General features: G+C 44.5%; 1 protein-coding gene and 1 long non-coding RNA gene across 16 annotated transcripts in view; one reads left to right on the top strand and one right to left on the bottom strand.

The window, feature by feature from the left end:
* The window catches only part of Abo (ABO, alpha 1-3-N-acetylgalactosaminyltransferase and alpha 1-3-galactosyltransferase), a 56272-nt gene extending 34208 nt beyond the window's left edge, over positions 1-22064 (top strand). Inside the window, exons 1-10 of one of the 14 annotated variants that reach the window (XM_087645482.1) lie at positions 1370-1490; positions 4168-4330; positions 13021-13095; positions 13992-14063; positions 15239-15312; positions 15741-15810; positions 16427-16483; positions 18233-18268; positions 18753-18887; positions 20891-22064. In XM_087645482.1, the coding sequence (XP_087501608.1) occupies positions 20940-21578 (639 nt within the window). In that variant the 5' untranslated portion in view covers positions 1370-1490; positions 4168-4330; positions 13021-13095; ... (5 more) ...; positions 18753-18887; positions 20891-20939 and the 3' untranslated portion in view covers positions 21579-22064. 14 annotated transcript variants of the gene reach the window in all.
* On the bottom strand, positions 72-2383 carry LOC147995398 (uncharacterized). 2 transcript variants are annotated; one of them, XR_015683473.1, is made up of 4 exons: positions 1917-2380; positions 1651-1806; positions 875-1537; positions 72-645 (listed from the first exon to the last, which is right to left on the bottom strand). It is a non-coding gene; the product is annotated as an uncharacterized LOC147995398 (long non-coding RNA). The 2 variants fall into 2 exon arrangements; XR_015683474.1 differs by lacking the exon at positions 875-1537 and having other exon boundaries at positions 1917-2383.
* Positions 22065-27413: the final 5349 nt, after the last annotated feature.

Below are 27413 nucleotides of genomic sequence, written 5' to 3'. Positions count from 1 at the left end.
TGAAATCTTGATTCTCCTGCATCCACCTTGTTTTACTGCTGTGAAGAGACACCATGACCAAGGCAACTCTTATACAGACAACATTTAATTGGGGCTGGCTTAAAGGCTCAGAGGTGCAGTCCATTATCACCAAGGCAGCATCCAGGCAGACATGGTCCAGGAGGAGCTGAGAGTTCCACATCTTCATCTGAAGGCTGCTAGCAGAATACTGACTTCCAGGCAGTTAGGAGTCTTAAAGCCCATACCCACAGCAACACATCTACTCCAACTGAGCCACACCTTCTAATAGTGCCACTCCCTGGGTCGAGCATCCACACACCTGCAAAGTGCTGGAATCTACCTAGTTTTGTGCATCGTAGGAAAACCACTCTACCAACCGAGACAAACTTCCAGCTCTCAATCAGTCTTTTGATATTTACGAAAGAACCTGCTAGGATTTTGATGGTGCTCTATTGACTCTATCGAAGTCTGGGATGGGCAGGTATCTCGACAGCTTTGAGATGTCTCACGTATAAACTGTGGTCTCTTTCTACTAATGTGGCATTTGATGGGAGAAGGCAGAATGGGTCCTTGTGACTGGCCTGGCTGGTGTCCAGTTCCCTTGTGAGCAGGCCAGGCAGTAGAAGCCTGGGAAGGAGCAGCTGACTAGGAGAGAAGTGAAGGTTAGTGGTGAGACCCTAAGGCTTCAGGTTTCTGGCACATAGCATGCAGTGCAAGATTGAGACCCTGGGTCCCACATCCAACAGGAGTTGGAGGGTGAAGGCTGACAGCCATTAGAGGAGTAAAAATATGGGTTAAAAATTAATTAAGTTGCGGGGCCACCAAACTCCATTCTGCTTGACCCTGTCACATCTGGGTGATTCTGTGTTCTCACCTGCTAAAAGTGGTTTAGGAGGACACAGCCAAGAAGCAGAAGTGTAAACAGGTCTCTAATAGCCTTGGAAGTACCACCCAGAACAGGGCACTGGCTGGTACCTTGGTCTTTGAGCGCTAGCTCCTCCTCCCTGAAGATACCCTTCAGGTATGGTGTCTGCCTGCCTAGAGGCCCTATCAGACAGAGGACAAAATCTAGGTCACCAGACAGGACCGTGGGGTTGGAGATGCAGAGGGTTGCTGCTGAGTCCTGTGAACTGGAATTGCATGCGTAACCAGCCGCTAGAGTTAACGACTTTTCAGGGAGCTGAGGTTCTCTAGGCAGGAACTACTCAGGTCACTCTGGAGTGGGACCAATGGGGGTAGGAGCACGCCCTGGGTGGGGGTATGTGCCCCAGGATAAAGGACTGAATGCCACAGGCCGGGAGGGGCGGTGCTTCTTGTGCACCACGTGGATCTCTGGAGCAGTCAGCTTGTGCTCTGTTTGCGGAACGTTGGTCAGTAGGAGGCTCCGGGTGCCGGAGGGTCTGTGTTCCTGGGTGCTACTCCTCCCTGCCTGTATCCTTCGGGCGTTGAACTCGGGTGCTGCAGCAGAGCAATGAAGGATCTGCGGTTCGGTGAGTGATCCTATCAGGGCTGCGGTAAGCAGCAAGATCTGTTTTACCTGGAAAAGCTTCTGGTTTCCGCAGGGAACTGGGAGTTAAACCCAGAGTGAGCTTAGAGGAAAGGAGAGGGAGAGAGGGGATCCCTGAAAGTCAGGCGAGGACCCTCCCCTACCTGAGGCGCATCAGGCTTTTCTTAATAAACGTTTTATCGTCTTGTCACACCTTCTGGTGCTTCTGTTTTCCTCACACGGAACATTTTGTATTTCTCTTTGTCCAGATTGCTCATTTTCCGGTCAATTTAGGCTGTCTTGAGATCTCTTCTGCCACACTATTAATCCAAAACGCTTCAATTTAACCTCAGGTATATATTTTAGACAAGGGCAGAAAGCAGCTGCATTCTTGCCAAAATGTCTCAAGAATGGTCTTAAGGCCACTCACCAGTATCCTTCCCTTCTGAAACTTGAGCTGGGCTCTCATGGTTTCTATCGCTCTCAGCTGCTGTCTTCCGTGCTCCTACTCAGATGCACATTAAATCCCCTTAGAGAGTTCAAACGCTTTTCTAGCCTGAAGTTGCAGAGTTCACATTCGGCCGACAACAGCATGGCCAGGCCTGTCACAGCAATACCCCGTTCCCTGGTCTCAGCTTCTGTCTTAGTCACTGTTCTTTCTATTCCTGTGAAGAGACAGCATGACCATAGGAAGTCTGACAAAAGAAAGCATTTCTTTGGGGCTTGCTTACAGTTTCAGAGGCTTATAGTCCATTATCATCATGGTAACACCCATGGCATTGGAGCAGTATCCTAGAGCGACATCCTCCTCCCTAGGCAGCATCAGAGTATGATAGAGGAGAGAGAGAGAGAGAGAGAGAGAGAGAGAGAGAGAGAGAGAGAGAGAGAGAGAGGAGAAAGAATTTTGGCCTGACATTTACCTTTGAAACCTTAAAGCCCACCCCCAGTGACACAGCCACTCCAGCAAGGCCACACCTACTCTAATGAAACCTCACCACCTAAATCTTCTCAAATAGTGCCCGTCCCCGGTGACTAAGCATTCAGATATGTGAGTCTACGTGGGTCATTCTTATTCAAACTACCACAGTCCAGTTTCCCAGATATGATTTTATGATGCCCATAGAATCCTATACTCTCAACGCACACCCATATTCTTATAGCGTGCTAGGGTAATTTCATTTTTATTTCGAGGAATAAGGCACTTGTCATTCAGTGCTGGATGGGTGGTGCTGGACAGATGATGGAGCACTGGCAAAGCCCTCCAATGAACAAACAACCCGCACCCTGATTTATACAACATGGAGTCACTCAGAGCAGGACACATGATTCCAACAGTCACAGTGTTAGTGCTCAGTCGGCCATGATGTCCTTGGGTTCACTGATGTGTCAGGAAGCCCTTGGGTTGTGAAGGGGCGAGGCACTCCCTTGTTGCTAAGGGGAGGTTTGGAGAGACACAGTGGGAAGGGTGAACGGAGCTGTGCTGACCACAAAGTTTTGGAATTAAAGGCCTGCGCCAACATGCCTAACTCTTAATATATTCCTATTTTATTTATTTATTTATATATATTTGTTTATTATTAATCATTCCATTCATTTACATCTCAAATGATATCCCACTTCCTGGTTACTCCTTCACCAATTTTGATTTGCATTTCTTGATGACTAAGGATGTTGAACATTTCTTTAGGTGCTTCTCAGCCATTCGAGATTCCTCAGTTGAGAATTCTTTGTTTAGCTCTGTACTCCATTTTTCATAGGGTTATTTGGTTCTCTTAAGTCTGACTTCTGGAGTTCTTTGTATATATTGGGTATTGGCCCTCTGTTGAATGTGGGATGGGTAAAGATCTTTTCCCAATCTGTTGGTTGCCATTTTGTCCTATTGACAGTGTCTTTTGCCTTACAAAAGCTTTGCAGTTTTATGAGGTCCCATTTGTTGATTGGTGATGGGCATACACGCAAAAGATGCTCCACCATATAACAAGGACACATGATCCACTATGTTCACAGCAGCCTTATTTATAATAGCCAGAAGCTGGAAACAACCCAGATGTCTTTTAACGGATGAATGGATAAAGAAAATGTGGTACATCTACACACTGGAGTACTAAGTTTTTTAAAAACAATGACTTCATGAAATTCTTAGGCAAATGGATGGAACTAGAAAATATCATTCTGAGTGAGATAACCCAGTCACAAAAGAACACACATGGTATGGACTCACTAATAAGAGGCTAGTAGGCAAAAAGCTCAGAATACCCAAGATACAATTCACAGACATTATGAAGCTCAATAAGAAGAAAGACCAAAAGGTGAATGCTTCAGTCCTTCTTAGAAGAGGGAACAATATTCTCAAGGGAGGAAATACTGGGACAAAGTGTGGAGCAGGAACTGAAGGAAAGGCCATCCAGAGACTGCCCTACCTAGGGATTCATCCCATATATAGACACCAAACCCAGACAGTATTGCAGATGCCAAGAAGTGCATGCTGACAGGAGCCCGATATAGCTGTTTCCTGAGAGGCTTTGCCAGAGTCTGAGAAATACAGAGGTGGATGCTCAAAGCCAACCATTGGACTGAGCATGGGGTCCTCAATGGAGGAGTTAGAGAAATGACTGAAGGAGCTGAAGGGGTTTGCAACTCATTGGAAGAACAGTATCAATGAACAAACCCCCCACCCCCAGAGCTTCCAGGGACTAAACCACCAACCAGAGTACACATCGAGGGACCCCTGGCTCCAGCCGTATATGTAGCAGAGGATGGCCTTGTTGGACATCAATGGGAGGAGAGGCCCTTGGATCTGAGAAGGCTTGATGCCCCAGTGTAGGAGAATGCCAGAGCGGGGAGGTAAGAGTGGGTGTGGGAGCACCCTCATAGAAACAGGGGAAGGGAGGATGGGATATGGGATTTCCAGAGGGGAAACTGGGAAAGGGCATAACATTTGAAATGTAAATAATAAAATACCCAATAAAAAACCCTTTGAGATGGGTGGGTGTTACCATCCTTCAACCGGGGGCCATGCCTGTCTGCTGGAGGTGGTCTTTACAGGTCTATCTCCCCCTTCTCTGCTCCCTTTGGCTAAAGTCATCTCCGTTGGGTCCTAGGAGCCTCACGTTTCTCTGGTGTCTGGCACTCTTTGGTGGCTATCTCCAGTTCCTCATCCCCCCGGCTACATACTTTTGTTCCATTTCCTGACCCTCTGTTCTTCCCTCACATCTCCTCAAGTTGCTGATACTGCCATCCTTATTTCCTCCCTCTCCTTTCTCCCTCCATGTTCCCCTTTCCCTCTACCTCCCACAATCGTCCTGGTCCCCCCTCAATACAGGACTGAACCATCCACTGTCTGGTCTTTCTTCCTTCTATGCTCCATATGCCCTGTGGTATTATGTGGGTGGTGTTATGGGCACTGTAAGCTTTTGGGCTAATATCCGCTTATTAGTGAGTGTATACCATGTGTCCTTTTTGTGTCCGTGATACCTCACTCAGGATGATATTTTCTAGTTCCACCCATTTGTCTGTGAATTTCATGATGTCATTGTTTTTTATCGCTGCATAGTACTTCATTGTGTAGATGTACCACATTTTCTGTATCCATTCTACTGTTGAGGGACATCTGGGTTCTTTCCAAATTCTGGGCATTTTAAGTAAGGCTGCTATGAACATAGTGGAGCACGTGCCCTTGTTATATGTTAGAGCATCTTTTAAGTATATGCTCAGGAGTGGTATAGCTCAGGAAACAACTATTTCCAGTTTTCTCAGGAACTCCAGACTGATTTCCAGAGTGGCTGTACCAGTTTGCAATCCCTCCAGCAATGGAGGAGTGTTCCTCTTTCTCCACATCCTTGCCAACATGTGCTGTCACCTGGGTTCTTTTTATCTTAGCCATTCTGACTGGTGTGAGGTGGAATCTCAGGGTTGTTTTGATTTGCAATTTTCTGATGACTAAAGATATTGAACATTTCATTAAGTGCTTCTCAGCCATTCGAGATTCCTTGGTTGAAAATTCTCCGTTTAGCTCTGTACTCTACTTTTTAATAAGTTTATTTGGTTCTCTGGAGTCTACCTTCTTAAGTTCTTTGAATACATCTAACACATGTAGGGTTGGTAGATATCGTTTCCCAATCTGTGGGTTGCTGTTTTTTCCTCTTGACAGTGTCCTTTGCTCTGCAGAAGCTTTTCAATTTTATGAGGTCCCATTTGTCGATTGTCGCTTTCAAAACATAAGCCATTGTTGTTCTGCTCAGGAAGTTTTCCCTGTGCCCAATTATTCAAGGCTCTTCCCCACTTTCTCTTCTATTAGTTTGGGTGTATCTGGTTTGATGTGGAGGTCCTCGATCCACTTGGTCTTGAACTTTGTACAAGGAGATAAGAATGGGTTGATTTGCATTCTTCTACGTGCAGACTGCCAGCAGAACCAGCACCATTTGTTGAAAATGCTGTGTTTTTTCCCCACTGGGTGGATTTAGCTTCTTTGACAAAGATCAAGTGACCATAGGTGTGTGGGTTCATTTCTGGGTCTTCAGTTCTGTTCCATTGATCTACCTGCCTGTCTCTGTGCTAACACCATGTCATTTTTATCACTACTGCTCTATAGTATAGCTTGTGGTCAGGGATGGTGATTCCCCCAGAAGTTCTTTTATTGCTGAGAATAGTTTTTGCTCTCCTGGGTTTTTTGTTATTCCAAATGAATTTTAGAATTGCCTTTTCTAACTCTATGAAGAATTGAGTTGGAATTTTGATGGGGCTTTTATTAAATCTGTAGATTACTTTTGGTGAGATGATATTTAATTATAGTAAATATTTTTACTATGTTAATCCATGAGCATGGAAGACCTTTCCATCTTCTGAGGCCTTCTTTGATTTATTTTTTCAGGGATTTGAAGTTCTTGTCATACAGATCTTTCACCAAGATCAAACCAAGATACTTTATATTATTTGTGACTATTGTGAAGGGTGCTGTTTCCCCAATTTCTTTCTCAGCCCTTTTATCCTTTTAGTAGAGTAAGTTCACTGATTTGTTTGACTTAATTTTATGTCCATCCACTTTGCTGAAGTTGTTTATAAACTGTAGGAGCTCTCTGGTAGAATTTTGAGGGTAACTTATGAATACTACCATATCATCTGCAGATAGTCATATCTTGACGTCCTCCCCCAAATTTGTATCCCTTTGATCTCTTTTTGTTGTCTATTTGCTCTGGTTAGGATTTCCAGTACTTTATTGAATAGGGAGGGAGAGAATGGGCAGCTTTGTCTAGTCCCTGATTTTAGTGGGATTGCTTTAAGTTTCTCTCCATTTAGCTTGATGTTGGCTATTGGTTTGCTGTATATTTTTTTTTATCATAGTTAGGTATGCACCTTGAATTCCTGATCTCTCCAATACTTTTTTTAAAAAAGATTTATTCATTTATTATATGTAAGTACACTATAGCTGTCTTCAGATACACCAGAAGAGGGCATAGGATCTCTTTACAGATGGTTGTGAGCCACCATGTGGTTGCTGGGAATTGAACTCAGGACCTCTGGAAGAGCAGTTGGTGCTCTTAACTGCTGAGCCATCTCTCCAGCCCCCTCTCCAATACTTTTAACATGAATGGGTGTTGAATTTTGTCAAATGTTTTCTCAGCATCTAAGGAGATGATCATGTGGTTTTTTTCTTTGTGTTTGCTTATATAGTGGGTTACATTGATGGATTTCTGTATATTGAACCATCCCTGCATTTCCTGGGTTGAAGCCTACTTGATTATGGTTGATGATCGTTTTGATGTGTTCTTGGATTCGGTTTGTGAGAATTTTACTGAGTATTTTTGCATCGATATTCGTAAGGGAAATTGGTCTGTAGTTCTCTTTCTTTGATTTTTTTTTTTGTCGTTTAGGTATCAGTGTAACTGTGGCTTGATAGAAAGAATTGAGTAGTGTTCCTTCTGTTTATATTTTATGGAATAATTTGAGGAGTATTGGTATTAGATCTTCTTTGAAGATCTGATAGAATTCTGCAAAACCATCTGACCCTGGACTTTTTTTGGTTGGGATACTTTTAATGACTGCTTCAATTTCCTTGGGGGTTATGGGGCTGTTTAGATGATTTATCTGATCCTGATTTTAAACTTTGGTACCTTTTATCTGTCTAGGAAATCATCCATTTCATCCAGGTTTTTCAGTTTTGTTGAGTATAAACTTTTGTAGTAGGGTCTGATTGTTTTTAATTTCCTCAGTTTCTGTTGTTATGTCTCCTTTTTTTTATTCCTAATTTTGTTAATTCGGACACTGTTTCTGTGTCCTCTGGTTAGTCTGGCTAAGGGTTTATCTATCTTGTTGATTTTCTCAAAGAACTAGCTCCTAATTTTGTTGATTTTTTTGTATAGCTCTTTTTATTTTTAGTTTATTGATTATAGCCCTGAGTTTGATTATTTCTTGTCAACTACTCCTCTTGGGTGTATTTGCTTCGTTTTGTTCTAGAGCTTTCATGTGTGCTGTCAAGCTGCTAATGTATGCTCTCTCCAGTCTCTTTGTGGAGGCACTCAGGGCCATGAGTGAAAAGCTTTCATTGTGTCCCATAAGTTTTGGTATGTTGTGCTTTCATTTTCACTACATTCTAAAAGTCTATAATCTCTTTATTTCCTCCCTGACCAAATTATCATTGAGTAGACAGTTGTTTGGCTTCCACGTATATGGGGGTTTTCTGTTGTTTTGTTGCTATTGAAGACCAGCCTTAGTCCGTGGTGTCCATAGAATACATGGGATTAATTCAGTGTTCTTGTATCTGTTGAGGCCTGTTTCGTGATCAATTATATGGTCAATTTTGGAGAACATTCCATGAGGTGCTGAGAAGAAGGTATATTCTTTTGTTTTAAGATGAAATCTTCTGTAGATGTCTGTTAAATCCATTTGGTTCATAATTTAGTTTCCCTGTGTCTTTGTTTAGTTTCTGTTTCCATGAACTGTCCATTGGTAAGAATGGGGTGTTGGAATCTCCTACTATTATTAATGAGGTTCAGTATGTGCTTTGAGGTTTAGTAACATTTCTTTTACAAGTCTGGGTCTCCTTGCATTTGGGCCTAGGTGCTCAGAATTGAGAGTTCATCTTGGTGGAGTCTTTTCTCTGATGACTATGCAGTGTCTTCCACCTTTTTCTGACAACTTTTGCTTGAAAGACTGTTTTGTTGGAAATTAGAATGGCTACTCCAGCTTTTTTCTTGTGACCATTTGCTTGGGAAAAAATTTCCCATCCTTTTATTCTAAGGCAATGTCTATCTTTGACTCTGAGGTGTGTTTCATGTATGCAGCAAAATTCTGGATCCTGTTTACATATCCAGTCTGTTACCCTATTCTTTTTTTAGTATTATTTAAAGAGTACTTTATTAGTTTTTGTATCAAACCCACATAGATAAGACCTTGCATATTTAATACAGTTTGTCAGCCCTGTACAAATGGAAAAAATTAAGTTCAACATTTCTAGACCAATATGACTGTTAATTTCTGTACAATGCCAACTCAACACAGTAAACTGGGGTACTTTTTTCCAAATTTGACAGCACAGCTAAAGTTTCCAAAAATTAAAAAAATATATATTTATATAAAATCAATGATAGCAGTGTGTTGTGCATCAACAGCAGCCACAGCTTTTCCAGGTTCTGCAGTCTTTTGAACAAAATTGTAGAGACATCCAGCACACTCCATTAAAAAAAGTAAAAAACAAAACCCCAGGAAACAGCACAGTTCTGTTACTCTTGTGGTACCTGGCACCATTTTTTTCTTAACGTTAGCTTCTCAATTGTCATCTGGAAAGAACACATTCTGAAGAACATCATCAAAAACAGGTCTGATAAAGCACGGTCACAACTACGTATCATGAAGTAGGTACAAACTATTTTACATTCACAGAGGTATGGTGCAGTACTGTCCACCATCTATAGTACTAGAGCATACAGTTTAAAAGGCATACCCTATGCCTTTGTTTTGGGGAATCGAGTCCATTGATATTGAGAGATATTAGGGGCCAAGGATTGTTGCTTCCTGTTCCTTTTGTTGTTAGAGGTGGAATTATGTTTGTGTTTTTCTCTTCTTTTTTGTGAAAATATTAATTACTTGACTTTCCTTGGGTGTAGTTTCTCTCCATGTGTTGGACTTTTCCTTCTGTTATCCTCTGTAGGGCTAGATTTGAGGAAAGATATTTTTTTAAATTTGGTTTTGTCTTGGAATACCTTGGTTTCTCCATCTATGGTTATTTTAAATTTTGCTGGGTATAGTAGCCTGGGCTGCCATTTTTGTTCTCAGGGTGCCCAGGTCTTCTGGCTTAGAGTCTCTGGTGAGAAGTCTGGTGTAATTCTGGTAGGTTTGCCTTTATATGTTACTTGTCCTTTTTTCCTTACTGCTTTTTTTTTCTTTTTTTTTCAGAGCTGGGGACCGAACCCAGGGCCTTGTGCTTCCTAGGCAAGCGCTCTACCACTGAGCTAAATCCCCAACCCCTCTTACTGCTTTTAATATTCTTTCTTTGTTTTGTGCATTTGGTGTTTTAATTATTATGTGACGGGAGGACTTTCTTTTCTGGTCCAGTTGGAGTTCTGCAGGCTTCTTGTATGTTCATGGGCATCTCTTTCTTTAGGTTAGGGAAGTTTTCTTCTATAATTTTGTTGAAGATGTTTGCTGGCCCTTTACGTTGGAAATCTTACTTTATTCTATACCTACTATTATCGGCTTTGGTCTCTTCATTGTGTCCTGGATTTCTTGCATGTTTTGAGATAGGAACATTTTGCTTTTTGTATTTTCCTTGACTGTTGTTGTGTTGATGTCCTTTAGTGTATCTTCTGCACCTGAGATTTTCTCTTCTATCTCTTGTATTGTCTTGGTGACGCTTGCATCTGTGATCCCCGTTTTCATGCCTAGGATTTCCATCTCCAGGGATGTCTCCCTTTGAGCTTTCTTTAATGATTCTATTTCCATTTTTAGATCTTTGAACAGTTTTGTTCATTTCCTTCACCTGTTTGTGTTCTGTAACTCTTTAAGTGATTTGTGTGTTTCCTTTTTTAAGGACTTCTACTTGTTTACTTGTGTTCTCCTGAATTTCTTTAAGAGAGAACACAATTTTAATTTCTTTCCACACTCTCTTTATGTCCTTCTTAAATTCCTCTATCAACTTCATGAAATGAGAATTAAGATCTGAATCTTGATTTATAGGTGTGTTGGGATATCCAGAGCTTGTCGTGGTGGGAGAACTGGGTTCTGATGGTGCCAAGTCAAATTGGTTCTGTTGCTTATGTTCTTACGCTTGTCTGTCACCATCTGGTTATTTCTGGTGTTTTCTGGCCTTCCTGTCTCTGACTGGAGCCTCCCCTTCCTGTGATCCTGTGATCTTGGATCTGTCAGGATACCTGTGGAGTAGAGCTGCAAGTGTGGGCTGTGTGTCATCGGGTCCAGCACCTGGGCTCTACCCCGGCACAGGCGGGAACAGAAATGCCCCATATATTCTTAATGTACAGTAAGTGTTTAGGAAGCAGGCATATCACTGAGAAAGTGTTCCTGCTCCCACAACATGTCTTGTTCCTGGAGGCCAGACATCCCAAGTCCCTGTTGATTGCAGTTATCTCCCTACTTTCTGATTATGCACCCGGGTCACATCTGGGCTTTTAGGCTTCAATGTCACAGTCAGACTCACATTTTTTTTTCTGAGCATTTTCTATGAGCATTGGTGCTCCTCTTTCATTTTGATTTTATTCATTAATCTCTCATGAATTTTTGTTTGTTTTTGTTTTTGTTTTTTTTTCCAGCAGGATTTCTCTGCGTAACAGCCCTGGCTGTCCTAGAACTCACTTTATAGTTCAGGCTGTTCTCGAGCTCAGAGACCCAACTGTCTCTGCCTCCTGAGTGCTGGGAGTAAAGGTGTAAGTCACCACTACCTGGCTCGTTTCTCAGTATATGATCAGCCACTGCTTTTCTGATTTTATTAAATTTTTTTGAGAATTAATGTTGGGGCTTTTGATTTTGACTTTTTTCGATTTTGTCTTTGTTTCTTTCTGGCTTATTGAGTTTTGCCCTCATCTTTATTGTCTGTTTCCTTCACTTTTGGTATAATGTTTTCCCTTTTCTGTTTGTGTTGTCATCAGAAGTGAGCTTGACTGTTCTGTGCTCATGCACACCCCCACACACTCACACACATGCACACCCCCGCCCTTCACCTACCTTTTTTTTTTTTTTTTTCCGGAGCTGGGGACCGAACCCAGGGCCTTGTGCTTGCTAGGCAAGCACTCCACCACTGAGCTAAATCCTCAATCCCCTCACCTACCTTTCTTAAAAACCACTGCCTGAATATTGCAGCTTGGAAGGTGAAGGGCTCATGAAGCCCCACCTCTGTCTAAGGAGTCAATGATAACTCACAGCTGTGGGGAGGAAAGCATCCACTTTCTTGAGGAAGAAAGCCCGGAGAAGCTACTCATGCTCCCATAGATGACCCTACATCCAAGCACATACAGGTAGTACTAAGTGGACTTAGTGGGTTTTAAAAGAAACACACTTGTGTGGAAAGTGGCTAAGGGCAGCAGGAGGGGATTAGAGGAAGAGACTTTTCTTCTGTTTTCTTGATCGTGAGTCACTGTCCGCCCCAGACTTTTAGCTTGGCTGTAGGCACCCCCCTTCGTTTTCTCTTTTCTGTGTCTATTTTCTCAGCTTTGTTAACTATGCCATAAATGTTTATCTATGGTCTCGGTGTCATGAACGTTCATTTATTTATGTTACAGTGTGTCATCACTTCTTTCAAATCAACAAGAAAGAATGTCCCTCTGGCCTTAAATTAAGCTGTGCACCTGCTGTTCATTTTTTCAGTTTCTTTTCTGCAGGCTCCTGACAGCCGGCTTCCCCTCTCTGTGGTGTGGCCTCAGTTTCCCTGATCCTTTGTACTTCTGTTTTCATGTCTCATCTCTACGTGTGACAGGCTCAGCGACTACGTCAGCTGAACAAGGTTTCATGAACCAAAGTCAATGCCTAAATTGGTTTTATTAGTATGATACTTTTTAAAAGTTATTAAACATCAAATGAAAATAGTATCATTTTCAGTAACATCTGAAGACAAGAGTGGTTACTGACAAACTAATGCCTATACATTGAATATTAGTTACAGAACTGAATATGGACACCCCATGCATAGGTGGGAAGATCTAATGTTGCTAAGCTGCCTTCTGCCTAGGCTGGTGGTTGGAGCTTGCATCACACCATGCAAAACTCTGGGGAAAATTGTATAGAAATCAACAAACTGACTTTAAACCTTAAATGAAAATTCAAAGGTTTGAAAATAGACAGATAGTCAAAGGTTTCAAAATATTTTTAAAAGCAAAAGCATAGCTGGAGGAATTGCCCTTCAGGTTATATTACACGGCCGCAGTTGTCACTGCAGGTTGGAGTCAGGGTAGACTACAGTTCCATAGACTGGACACATAGTCCAATCTTGGCCCCACATACTAGTCAAGTGGTTTTAGGTTTAAAGATTTAATTTTATTACTTTAAAATTATGTGGCTGTGGATGTGTCTGTCTGTGGTTGTGCGCACAGGTACCTGTGGAGATCAGAGGTATCGGCAGACCCTCTTGGAGCTGGAATTATGGAGACTGTTTGCCATCTGAGAGGGTAATGGAATTGAATTTGGGTCCTCAGCTATGCAATGTGCTCTCTGAACTGCTGAGCTGTCTCATTAGCTTGATTGCTTAGAGAAAATAGTTTTTCTTATTTTAGATTTACTTTTTATTGTTTGAGGATTTCATACATGCATATACATGTTTTGATCAGATCAACCGCTTATCCCTCTAGCTCCTCCTCTATTCCCCTCCTACCATCTGCAGCCATATTCCACATAAGGTTCCACACAAATGTGGTTCTTTTAAAACCCACTAAATCCACTTAGTACCACTTGTATGTGCCTGGATGTAGGGTCATCTATGGGAGCATGAGTAGCTTCTCAGGGGTTGTCTTCTTGAAGAAAGAGGACTCTTCCCTTCCCACAGTTGTGAGTTATAAATGGCTCCTTAGAGGTGGGACTTTGTGAACCCTTCAGAATCCATGCTGGGATTTTCAGTCAGTGGTTTTTAAGAAAGGTGAGTGTATGGTGTGTGTGTGTGTGTGTGTGTGTGTGTGTGTGTGTGTGTGTGTGTGTGTGTGTCTGTGCTTATGAGAGCCAGTACAAGGCATCAGGTGTCCTCCGTTATCACTTTCTAGTGATTCCTTTGAGGAAGGGGCTCTCTATCTTGAGACTCAGGTTTCTCAATTAGGCTGGAAGGCAACGAACCCCAGTTATTCTCCAAGAATTCACATGACCTTGTGGTGAGTCTGAACAGCATTGTGTTATATAAGCAGTCAGACAAGGCAGCACATGTGTCCCATGCCTACTATGTAGATGAGAAAGGAAATGTAGGGTCATAGACAGTAAGGGGGGTTGTTCAAAGTTTATCAAACTTTATCTAAAATGGGCACATTTTATTAGATAGAAATTATACTCTAAAGAAGTTTCTTTAATTTTGATTTTTAAGCTGGTGGCTCATATCTTCAGGAGGCAGAGACAGGTGGACCTCTCTGAGTTTGAGGCCAGCCTGCTCTGTAGGGTAAGTTCCAGAACAGCCAGGGCTATACAAAGAAGCCCTGTCTCAAATAATCATGAAGAAAGTACTTTTTTTCATCTTTTATTTTTACTTTATTTGTTTGTGTGTTTTGCCTGCATATATGTGTATCGTGTGTGTTCAGTGCCTGTGGAGGCCAGAAGAGGGCACTGGATACTGTGGGACTGGACTTAATGACAGTTGTGAGCTGACAGGTGGATGTGAACCTTGGTCCTCTGGAAGAGCAGTCCGTGCTCTTAACAGTAGAGCCATCTCTTCAGTCCAGAAATTAAAAAGGAGCAACTATTTCAAAATTGGACAAATTCTCCTGTCAGTTAGATTTCTCTACAGCTAAACTAGTAACTGTACAAGGGGGTGGAGTGGGCAGAACATAATGAGAACAAATAAAGTTTAAATATTGCCTTCTCATTATATGATTCTAGGATCCTTTAGAAATCAGGGGTCCTGGGCTGGAGAGATTGCTCAGTCGTTAAAGGCTAGACTCACAGCCAAAAATATAAGAAATCAGGGGTTCCATTATGAGGGGATTTGGAGACGTGGAGAGAAAAATCTAAGAAGTAACAAATGAGATGACTCTGGGGGTAAAGGTCGTTTTGGCTAAATATGATGACCTGAGTTCAATCCCTAGAACTCACATCATAAAAGGAGAAGTACGACCCCCCCCCCAACTTGTCCTCTGACCTCTCTGTGCTCTGTATCATTCACAGGTACACACACACACACACACACACACACACACACACACACACACACACACACTAAATAAATACAAAACTGTTTAATACAGATTACCACATCGGGTGGGTGAAAAGGGAAAGTTGCTGGCTGGGATGGGACATGTCCTGTGAGTGTGGGTGCCCATGAAGGTCAGAGGACAACCATGGGTATCCATCCTTGCCTTGTGTTTGTTTGAGGCAGGCTCTCTTCTCTTCTTCCTCACTGTATACGCCAGGCTAACTGGCCTGTGAGCTCTCATGAATTTTCCCACTTTCCTTTCCCACCTCATCGTAGGAGTGTTGGGATTACCTGGTGTCTGGTTTTTACTTAGGCTCTGGGGATAGGAACAAGGTCCTCATGCTTGTGTGGCTGTGGCAAAAACTTCACCCACAGAGCCTTCTCCAGAGCTGGCATATGAATCTATTTATATGTATGTCTTTTAGGACTATGTGGACTTGATTATGAGAACACATAACGTCGAGAGACATCGAAATCATCTGAAGTGTTGGGGGCATAGGTCAGTGGTAGAGCTCTTACCTAGTACACATCATCTCTGGGTTTCAACCTTCACACGTCAGAGAATTTCACTAGAATGAGCATTTGCTGTCCCTGTGGATGGGGTCAGAGGGGAACTGGTCCTAGCTTCCTGTAAAGGAGGCAGCAGTGACACCACGGTATTCATTTTGGTTTATTTCAGTTGACCATGGAGGGAGTGCTCAGAGTCATGAGGATGTGAGGGCCCAAGGGGCAGTCACGAGTGGGAAGTGATACCCTTCTTTCCTCTCTGTGCTCAGTGGTGCTGGAGCTCTAGCCAGAACTGGGGCTGCCTGAGATACAGTGGTGGCTGCAGGATACAGGATGACCTCTGAATCTCAGGACAGGCCTGGAGGGGAGTCAGGCCTGAGAAGCCAGTGAGTAACCAGATCCTGTTCTGCTGTTTTACAGGAAGACTGAAATGCTACTCCCTTCATCTTGGAATCCTTCCCCTCACGGTGCTCGTCTTAGTCTTCTTTTGGTAAGAAGCCAGTTTGGTAAGGGACAGCTGAGACCCTGATGGGGACAGTGAGCTGCATGCATTTCTACTACCACAGCAATGACGAGGGGGCTCTTGGCTTGGCACACACAGAGGCATGACCAGCTTTGCTTGTCCACATAGTGAAGCCTCTGATCCCCAGTGGGGAATGGGGCTGGACACCCAGTCTTTTGGTTAACTCTGAGGGTGGGCCTTGGGGAAAGAGAGGAGGGCAGGCCTGGTGGAGTTCAGCCCTCTCTCAATGTAAATGGTCCATGAACCCTCAGAGAGCAAGACACTGCCATGTCTACTGGGGCTTCTGTAGACAGCCAGGGAATACTCTTTGATATGGTCTTGGGTTGTAGGTGTCTGGCATGGAGTCAGGGCCGTCTGCAGCACCAGAGTTGTCCCTGTGCAGACCTTGTTCCTGGGCTCCTCTCTTGCCATCTTTTCTTCCAGTGGGGTCAGCCTGCTTTTCCCTGTTACCTGGCTCTGCACCTCCACTGGGATCTTCTGTGCTCACTGTGCTGGATTCAGTGGTGCATTTGGAGGGAAGGACAGAGAGCTGGTGTCAGGTCTGTGTCCTGAATAGCAGCCCCTGTGCATATCCTTCCCACAGCTTCGTGTGCCTGAGCCTCAGAAGCCAGGAATGGGGGCACCCAGGAGCTGTGAATAGGTGAGTGGGTATTGAGACACACACAGAGACACACACAGACACACAGATGTACATATGTGTATGTGTCATGTCTGTATGTGTGTATGTGTCATACGTATGTATGTATGTATGTGTGATCATGTGTAGGGGGATAGATTACTGGCTGGATGAAGTTTTTGGTCCATGGTGCTTTTGCCTCTGCTGCTCAGACCAGTTTCTGCTGCCCCCTGCTGTCTTAAATGGGCATCTGTGTTCTCTGCCTCATCCTCCCTCTGTACCTGCCTGGGCAGCTCCAAGAGCTTCTCTGCTCCTCACCCACCTTCCCAGCAGCCGGCTGAGGGCAATGCCTTTTCCCTTCTACAACCGGACCCACGCTGGAGACCCTCTCCATCCCACCAATTCCAGATCCTGTCAGTCTGTCTTTTGGGAAGGCATCCCCTGGCTTTGCCTGCTTTCCCGAGCCTTCTGTGGCCTTGCACCAGCCACATGCTTGTCTGTATTAAGCCTACTTTCCCGAGCCTTCTGTGGCCTTGCACCAGCCACATGCTTGTCTGTATTAAGCCTACTTTCCTTCTAGCAGCTAATGATCCTTCAGAACAGAAGGTAGGAGGATTTCTGAGATTGGATCCACCCTGTTGACACTCTCCAGCAGCCAGTCCCTCTGTGTTCCCTCCAATCCAAGTGTGCTGTTGAACTGGGGCTCTGGCCTTGGTTTTTGTCTATGCTGTGCTTCCAAGTAGACTACACAGCCTCCCTACCACCCTACATTCTTACTCCCGCCAGTTCCCTCTTGTGTCAGCTTTACACTCTGCAAAGCACTCACCTTCATTTGTCTTGGGACACAGTTCTACCTTTTATGGCGGCCTCTCTAGAGTGTTAACTGGGTGCTGCTGCAGCACCAGAGTTGTCCCAGTTATGGCTGCTGGAGAGTGTCAACAGGGTGCTCCAAATCTCAGAAATCCTCCTACCTTCTGTTCTGAAGGATCATTAGCTGCTAGAAGGAAAGTAGGCTTAATACCGTGCATCCCATGGTTTTAAGTGTGTGAGTGTGTTGCCTGCCTTTATGTCTGTATACCACATTTACGTCAGTGCCCAAACAGGCCAGAAAAGGGCCCGAGGTCCCCTGGAACTAGAATCAGACTGCTGTGGGTCTCCAGGTGAATGCTGGGAACTGAACTTAGCAATTCTGCAAGAGTATCCAGGGCTCTTACTGCCAAGCACCATTCTAGCCCTGCTCTCTGGTTTGCACACCATCATAGGGCATGCAGCTTGCTAGCAGAAGTGGTTTTCGTCCCTTGGGGATTGACATCTTTTGTGGGGACAGCTCACTGCCATACACTGGCCCAGGCCCTTTGTGGAAACACTTTACACTGATGATAGGACTGGTTCCTGACAAAGACAGAGGGCCAGGACCTATGCCACCAGCAGGGACAGGACCAAGGCAGGCTGCAGGCCCAGGTGGGGTGCTCAGCATCTCCCAGGGAGAGGTGTGTTCAGTTTCATCCAGCTTGTGAATTAAAGTAGTCCTTAGATCGCCCAGCCTTCAGCGGGGTAGGTGGCGGGACGTGTCAAGTGATTTCCTCTTTCTACCTTCTGTCAAGGAAGACTGTGATCTCCCTGCTTTGGTTCTTCCTTGGATCCCAGGATCATGAGCAGACAGGGTGGGTTGCTTACCACTGCTCACGAAGGTCTGTTGCCTGTGCATGGCAGCCAGGGACGTGCATCCCATAACCTTCCTGTCAACTTGGGTTCTGCTGTTTTCTTTTTCAGGAAGGCCTATCCCCAGCCAAGGGTACTGACACCCACGTGAGTAGATTTAGTCACTGCATGTGTAGAGCAGGAGTCCTAAAGGATGATGTGCTTGCCCCGGGGAATAGTTCAGTAGCATAACTGAAGGCCTGAGTTAGTCTCAGGAAAAAATTAAACTCAGGAAAAGCCCAAAGACCTGGTTATAATTCTCCTTGACCAACTTTCATCAGCTGTCTTAGGGTTGTTTGATTCAGGTCTGGGGCCCAGATCATCTTCTGTCTCTTCTTTCACATTTGGGCTCTTGCTCCTTATTTTCTGTTTCCGTCATCAGGGATTTTCAAGGCTGTGGAGGGAGATGTGGTGATGGTAAACCCAATGGCCTTTATGGCTGCAGTTGGAATAGTGAGAGTCGCTGCTGCTTGGTTGCACAACCCCATTCTGGGTGGGTGACCAGCCTTGGGGGCAGCTGCGGGTGTGGGATCTGAGACGGGTTCCTGCAGGCATGTTTGGTCACATCTTCCCGGTGGCTCTCTCCATGTAGTAGGACAGATGTTCTTGTCCTGACTCCTTGGCTGGCTCCCATCATCTGGGAGGGGACCTTCGACATTGACACACTGAATGAGCAGTTCAGGCTTCGGAACACCACGATCGGACTGACTGTGTTTGCCGTCAAAAAGTAAGCATCTTGGGATGGGGAGATGGATAGTGGGTAAAGCACTTGCCTCAGGAACATGAGGTCATGAGTTTTATCCCTAACACCCATGAAAACGCTGAGAATGGTGGCAGCACCTGTAATCTCAGATGTGGGGAGAGGGCAGAGACAAGTGGATCCAGCCTACTTGTTGGACAGACTAGCCAAACAGTGAGCTTTAGAGTCAATGAAGGGACCCTGTCTGAAGAACAGATAAGATGGATGACAAAAGATACACAAAGTCAACTTCTGGCCTTTACACATGCACACAGGCAGGTAAACATGAGAATATACAATACATGAGCGCCCTCACATATGCACACACAATGGTCAAGTGGAGGCGCAGTATACTAACCTCCGCGCTTGTATTTAGGATGAAGCAGGGGAGGGGTTTGTTCACTCTGCCACCTTCCTGAGCTCTGGTGGGCCAACAGGTGAAGGAAGCCGTCTCTGCCTCTTCCCAGAGCCCCAGGCCAGCTGCCCTTCCCACTGTGCTCTAAGCCAGGTGCCATTCACATCCCTCAGGCTCCACGGTGGCCTCTTCATCCATAGAGCTGGCAGGAAAGAACAGGAGGCCAGCAGAGCTATGGCCACCAATGTGCCCTCAGATGCAGGACAAGGTGACATCAAGGGTTGGGTGAAACATTTAACTTTCTCAGCCTTGGGCACCGTGGGTAGTAGTAGACCTGTGAAGCCCTGAGACGCCGGGTCAGGCTGACTTTAGGCCACAGGCAAGACCTGTGCCCTGTGGGAAGCAGGACAGGGCAGCATTACAGTGTGGAAGGCTGTGGGTGCTGAGAGAAGCCATTTGTGCACATGAGAAAGACATTGTGCTTCCCTGCAGTGCTGGGTGAGACCCAAGGATAGTTCTGAGTCCTTTGAACTAAACAGACTTGAGAGATGTTTAGGGATTGGTTGGAGGGATCTTAGGAACCTTGCGAATGTCTGGAGCACCTAGGAACCAAGGACTTCTTAGTAAGAAGACACAAACACAACCTTCTTTGGGTGCTGCTGAGTACATCAGCAAGAACCCTGTCAGGTGTGGGTAGCTGCTTTGTGGAAAGAAGGCCTCTGAAGGGATTAGCTGGGAACCCCATGGTCATCTGTATGCAGGGAAAACTGCTACTTGCTTGTTTCTGGCATTTAAGTGGGGGCTTTGCACATTTGCCAGGTGGGGACACATGGTCCTGGGGGTCATCCAGAGAGGGGCAGCCATATGAAGCAGGTGAAATCTTGGGCTGGGAGATGACTTAGAACCTGGGATCTAAGGCTTTTGTCCTTGGACCTAGGGTTTGTTTTAGGCTTCCCCTTGTTTTGTGGATGCCTTTCACCCTTTTCCAGTCTACCCTGTGAGACCAATTCTTGTTCTGGTGGAGTTCATGGGGGATGACTCTCAGGAACATATGTGAGTTACCCAGTGCCTTTTCTAAACGTACTATATATCTTCTGAGGAGGAAGGTCTGGGATATGGAGACCAGTTGCTCTCCTGAGACAGGTCCCTGCAACATGCCACAGAGGAGGGGGTGCAGGTTCTGGCCCTTAAGTATCCATTCAGTTCCACTGGGGTTTGAAATGGGTCTCTATGAGTAGAGGCTCTGCTCAGGGTGGTGCAAGTGTATGAGGCATGGTGGGTACTGTGATGGAGCTGTCATTGTGGGAGGGTGTTTGTGGCAGACTCACAGAGAGGTGGCTTGCCACAGAGCTGCCAAGACAACAGATATCTGTGGCAGATATGCCTGGAACTCCAGTTGAGGAATCAGCCCTGCTGCCTGGCTTAAGGCTTCCAGGGTTCTAGCTCAGTGTTCCTTGTTAAGACGGTGCTGATGTTCCAGCCTTCTGCAGCAAACGAGGGTTAAGACAGCAGTGTAGCCAGGACAGAGGAAGGATCAAACCTCCAGGTAGCCTGGTTTCCACAGCCTGTCCCTGTGCACCGATAAGTTTTGTTTTAGCTGTGTTAAACCTCCATACCCCCATGTCCTCCCTTACAGGTATGTGGTGTTCCTGAAGCTCTTCCTGGAGACGGCAGAGCAGCACTTCATGGTGGGACACAAGGTCATCTACTATGTCTTCACTGACCGGCCAGCTGATGTCCCACAGGTGCCCCTGGGTGCAGGACGGCGGCTGGTGGTGCTAACTGTGCGCAACTACACCCGCTGGCAGGACGTGTCCATGCACAGGATGGAGGTGATCAGCCACTTCTCAGAGCAGCGCTTTCGGCATGAGGTGGACTACCTGGTGTGTGCAGATGTGGACATGAAGTTCAGGGACCACGTGGGTGTGGAGATTCTCTCAGCGCTCTTTGGCACCCTGCATCCTGGCTTCTACCGTAGCCGACGAGAGTCCTTTACCTATGAGCGCCGGCCACAGTCCCAGGCCTACATCCCCTGGGACCAGGGTGACTTTTACTATATGGGAGCCTTCTTTGGGGGGTCAGTGGTGGAGGTGCACCATCTCACCAAGGCCTGCCACCAGGCTATGGTGGAGGACCAGGCCAATGGCATTGAGGCCGTGTGGCATGACGAGAGCCATCTGAACAAGTACCTGCTATACCATAAGCCGACAAAGGTGCTGTCCCCAGAGTACATGTGGGACCAGCAGCTACTGGGCTGGCCCTCCATCATGAAGAAGCTGAGATATGTGGCCGTGCCCAAGAACCATCAGGCGATCAGGAACTGATAGCTGAATCCCTGTTGGAGAGGACAGGCCATAGCCAGGGGCACTCCAGCCTGTGCTGGAACTGAAAAGATTTGAGGGACAATTGTCACCCTCTATCCCACCTCAGAGTCCAGCAGGCCCAGTGTCACTTGGCTTACCACACACTTGAGTCCTGGAGTGGCAACCATCTTCAGCTCCACTATGTGTCCCTGAGCTCCTTGCATTGAGTGGCATGGTATATGGAATCTTCAGAACATGGAGAGAGTCTGTTACATAGTTAACTGAGGGTTGGTGCATCCTCCCTCAGGCTTGGTCCTTCCTCTTCAGGGAGGCTTGACAGAGGGCCCGTGCCCATAGGAACAGGCAGGAGGGCAGGGAGAGTCAGCCTGCAGTCCACAGAGGTGCTTATCTACCGTTCAGCTCATTCGGGGCAGATCACCGCTCATTTTTGGTTTATTTGGGAATAGGTATCTATCCATTCCTGGGAATAAATGCATTTCTAGGTGATATAGGAAGTTTTTTGTTTCCTTTTTTCTTTTCGTGAGGTCCTTGGGATTGAACCTCATGGATGCTAGTCAGGTATGGTATCACTGAGGTGCTTTCCCTCGAGACTCCATATTAGAGGCACATGCTGACTGAACGTGCTGAGTCCACACCCACATGATCACTGAACATCTCCACACACCAGGTAATCCAGTATTTCTATACTCTGGCCTTCATTTAAAGTCTCCAATATAAAGGGATTGTAACTTTTTTCTTTTGTAGTGTTGCTATGAGACTCAGTTCCTAGCCTCAAAATTTACATTTTTGGGGGGCTGTGGTGGGGTATTGCTGCTTGGTTTTTATTGATGCAGTCTAATAGTTCAAGCTGGTTTCAGCCTTACCGTGATGGCCTTTGAGCTCCTGATCCTCCTGCCTCTGCCTCTGGAGTGCTGGGATTCCAAACCACCATACCTTACTCTGCTGGAGTGTTTCTTTTCTCATCTTCCTTTGTACCTCTTTTTTTATTAGATAGTTTATGTATTTACATTTCAAATGTTATCCCCTTTTCCAGTCCGCTCCTCATGTCCTCTCTCCTTGCTTCTATGAGGATGCTTCCCCTCCCACCCACTCCCACCTCAACACCCTGGCATTCCCCTACACAATGGAAACATGGTCTCAGTTTTTCTAAAACCCCATTTATCTTGTTCCAAAATGGCTTCTGAGCACAGAAGTACTTTTGTGCTTGTTTGTTTTTCCATTTGAGAGCTTTATTTTTTGGTGACAGGATCCCTGTGTATCTCTACATCAGGATGGCCTGGAACTCAGAGATCCATCTCCCTCTGCTTGTCACCACACCTGACCAGAATATATTTTTAACTGTCTATTGATTCTTTGTGAATTTCACATCATGCGCCCCAATCCCACTCATCTCCCGGTCCCCCCACTGTTAGCCTTTCCTTTAGGCTCCACTCACCCGTTACTTAGCAACAGCTTGTATCTCCACTGCCAGGTACAAGTCAGGAGCCAGACCTATAAGAAAACCTCTCGTTACCCCTCTCCCTGTCATGTCACTGTCTAGTCTCCTGCTCTCTTCCTTGCTCTCTTTCTCTCCTCATCTGTCCTCATTTCTCTGCCTCTACCCCCTTTTCTGGGTCCCCTTCCCACCAATATACTTGGTTTTATTCTAATCCTGTCGCATAGCTAATTCCTCAGGGCCCCACCTTGGCTGGGCCCACCAAGGTGTTCCCTCCCACCACATCTGGTGCCTAAAGGCTCGGTGTTATAAAAGGCGCTGTCAGGCTCGACATTCGCTCACCAGTCCATCCACCAAAACAATTAGGAAAGCTTCCTTCCTTTTTTCTTTTTCCTGTTAAGATCTCCCAGAGTCCCAGGGACTGACCTTTTCCTGTACAGATCTCCTCTGACACCCTCACATGCAGAGGCACTTTCGGCCGCAGCCCTTAAGCCTTACTTCAGTCCGACCCTCTTCGCCTGTGCCTATCTCATTACGCTTGGAGCTGCAGCTCTGCGATTTCCACAGGTCCTGCTGTGCTATTGCACCTCTTCCCGCTCTTCTCTTACTCAAATCTTTCCTGTGGATGGGACCCCTTTCTGGAACTTGGTCCTCTGCCTTCTGGCTTTTCAGAAGTCCTGGTACCAGGCCCAAGTCTCCTTAGCTGGGCTAAGCTCTGACCCCTGTTGAGTGCGTGATGATCTGCTGAATGATCGGTGTTTACATGGGATACCTCTTAAAAAAAATCTCAGTCCTCAATTTATTCACCTTTCCAATACAATTTCTACAAATAATACGAGCGATCGGGAAGTGGAAAGCGATTCTTTAAGCCCCGTCTCTTCCTGCCTGGTCTCACTCCTGAGAAGCATGGATCACTGTCCGACTTAATTCCAAATTCTACTGAGATCCATTCCCTCCACGCGGCACCGGGTCTCAGCTTGCCCGTGTGCACCCGCGTTTGTCACCCCACCCTCCAAGTTTTATTTCTGATTTCCCAATTCTCAAACAACTTTTATACTTAACTCCCTCTGCTTACCCTTAAACTTCTATTTCCTAAAATTTTTAAATCTAATTTCTTTCCATTCTGCTTATACAAAAAACTTTAACTGTGAAATAGCAATTATAAACTTTTTAATCCCAATTAACTGTTTATTATAGAAATCTCCTTCCAGACTAAGAAAACAGCAAGGCTTATATTTTAAATCAATATGGATTTTTGTATGATAAAAATTTAAAGTTTTATATATGTTATATATAGTATATATCATTATATATGAAAGATTTATTATTTATTTATTTTATGTATGAATACACTGTCTTCATGACATGTAGCTGTCTTCAGACACACCAGAAGAGGGCATCAGATTCCATTAAAGATGGTTGTGAGCCACCATGTGGTTGCTAGGAATTGAACTCAGGACCTCTGGAAGAGCAGTCAGTGCTTTAACCACTGAGCCATCTCTCCAGCCCTCAAAGTTATATTTGTACAACAGTCTATGTATACAATTTAACCTGGTTTAAAATGTTTCTTATATGATGATAAAATTTTAAGATCATAGAGGTCCATCCAGATTAACAAAAGCTAATTTAATGTGCGTCTAACCATCTGTCTCTTTGTTAGCACAAAGCCAATGCATGCTTGGGTAAATGAATGCTGTTCTTTTCAGATGCTGTTTAAACATATAGAAGCTTAAAATTATTTAGTACTGTTGTACTGCTCTTTTATGGTGTTTTAAAAATATGTTATTGCTCACCATTTTCAAACTCAAATATGTTTTTAAAGTCCAGGCCAAAACAGTAATTAAAATCTCATGTTCAGGTAATCTTAAGACACATGACATCCATCCTAGAATGTAACCAACCAATGACCAGTTGCGATCTTTGCTAAAGGCTGGGAAAGGCAGAGCTGTAGCCTCACCGCCATCTTGGTTGAAGTCAGTCACATCTTTGTTGTGGGAAGTCCTCAATTCATTGACGTCTTGCTTAAGTGCAGCAACTGGTGACTTAAACAGACTAGGAATGGAGGCCACCAAAGATACTTTAGATTCTTATAGGACCTCTATCCTGTCTGGGTAAATTGTCACAATGTTGCTCTATGTTTTCAGTCTTTAAAAGATTGTTTATTTTAATATCACTTTAGAGGTTTACAACATTAAAAGGTATAAAGATCACTGCCTTAAAGATGGTTAGCCTTGTATTTGCTGTTATTTTATAATGTAGCTTTGTACTTTTATAAGCTATAGATACACCATGTAATAAGCTATAGATACATCATGGGAAGATTAAAGTTTCTCAATCACTTTGTAAACTATGCTTATAAATGTAAAAGTTTTGTTTTGATACTAAATTAGCTTTAACTCAAAAATCATAATTTTTAAAGCTCCAATCTAACAGGCTTTGGTTTCAAAAGTTACTATTACAGGCTTTAGTCTCAAAAGTTACAGAAACACTTATAGTCTCATAAAAGCTACTATAATTAAAAATACAAGTTGATAGTCAGTAACCCTATAAATGGCCATATTCTCTAATTTGTTCAAAATGTAGTTAAAGCCATGCTTAGAATCAATGCAGCTAATTAGAATATTAAGCTTTAGTCTCCTGTTTTGTATTTGCTCGTTACAGCTAGAGCAGATAACTAAAATCAGACACAGATTGTCTAGCTCAGACATGCTCAATTGTTACTAGCTCTCAATCCTGTCAGAGAGCTGCTGAATATGGCATTAAATGTGTAAGCTTATGATGACAGAGACTCCCAAGGTCTCCAAGAAGATATGGGCACAGTGACAAAGGATTCTGCCTGGATTGTAGTACACCAAGCATCAGACAACACTATTTCAATACCTTGCCCACTGCTAGGGCTTGGCCTCAACTGTGGACAGAGGATACCCAGAGAATTGAATGTCTCATATTGCCTAAGTCAAGGTGATGCCATTTCTCCCGTGTTCCTCCACGAGAGGAAAAAGCCTCTCATCTAATGGGCCTGACGACTACAATGCCTCTGCCTGAGTTGTGATGGGGACCACAGGGACCTGAGAAACCTCTGTCATTTTATTTAATATACGACATCTAGGTTATAATTTATCCTTCTCAGGTCTCTGATTACATTGACGTCTAAACTAACTGTAGCTTGACAGCTAGAGAACAGGTGATAGCTTCTTGCCCCATGGTAATCCACCACCGTGTAGCTTATTGATCAGTGAATCAGCTGGTTGAGACTACCAGGTCTCTCAGACAGGCAGACAGGTGTGCCTGGCCCACCGGCTTCATGATAAAAGATGCACAGGTTTCGGGTGTAACCGCTTGCTGCATCCTTATCTAAAGACTCGGTTTTCGGTGACTGCTCCACATCGGCCAACTACCTATGTCCTGTGAAAATAATTAGATGGAAAAAGATATAAACTTTATGCGAGGTCTGAGGAAGTGAAAACCTAATGAGGACTAAGAAAATATCTGAGGGTCTAGGAAGGTGTTTTGAAGTCGGCAATTGCAAGATATTAAGGTTGGAGGACATAAACCTTGATGACGACGGAGAAGAATTTAAGATGTAAAAATGCTGCGGCTTCCTTCCCCTCACCATGCCATTGTTATGTTAAGACCTCAAAAGTTCAGAACCCTAACACTAATTAACGGAGTTCTGAACATTATTAGCCTTAACTCTGCTGTACGATCTGTTTTTATAATCACTAGCTCACAACTTTAAGTTTCCTTTGGTTGTCTTTTAACTATAGACTTAAGGTGTTTCTCATGCTAAAACTATACAATCACCTATCATAGTCACCAGTTCAAAATTTTAAGTTTGCTTTGTTTTTAAACATAGGCTTAAATATTTCTGTCATTATGCTAGATTTATGTACATTCAGTCTTCTGGATAGAGGGGAAAAAGCCCCTCCTGCCTCTTCTGCTCCAAGAAAGGGTTTGTTTTCCTGAGTTTGCCTTAAAGACTGTTCATGTAGTTAACAAAGTTTTTCTCTTCTATAAACTTAAAAAAAAATGATTCTCATAAGCTCCAAGAAGCACACTCAGATCGACCTCTTATGGGTCATGTGAGCTCCATCCGGGTGAGTACCTCTTCAATCAATAGCCTAAGTTCCCAGATTATGCCTATTCCAGAAGGTAGGATTCCTTCCCAGTTCCCTGGCTTGGGGACTTCCCCAACCATGAAGACTATTGGCCTAAAGGTTTCAAATGTACACCTAAGAAAAAGTTTTTCTCTCAAACCTACTTAACTTTATTTTCTGCCTTTAATAATGTATATTTGTTTCAGCATCCTGGCAAGTCCAGGTGTTTTCTCAAAATCTGAATCCAGGACAGCACCAGAGAAGCAAACCACAGATGCTCTGGTTTGCCTTCACAGATGCTTC

Source organism: Rattus norvegicus, chromosome 3 (assembly GCF_021556685.1).
Source record: "Rattus norvegicus strain SHRSP/BbbUtx chromosome 3, alternate assembly SHRSP_T2T, whole genome shotgun sequence".
Taxonomy (NCBI): domain Eukaryota; kingdom Metazoa; phylum Chordata; class Mammalia; order Rodentia; family Muridae; genus Rattus; species Rattus norvegicus.
This window is presented reverse-complemented; position numbering and strand designations above follow the sequence as displayed.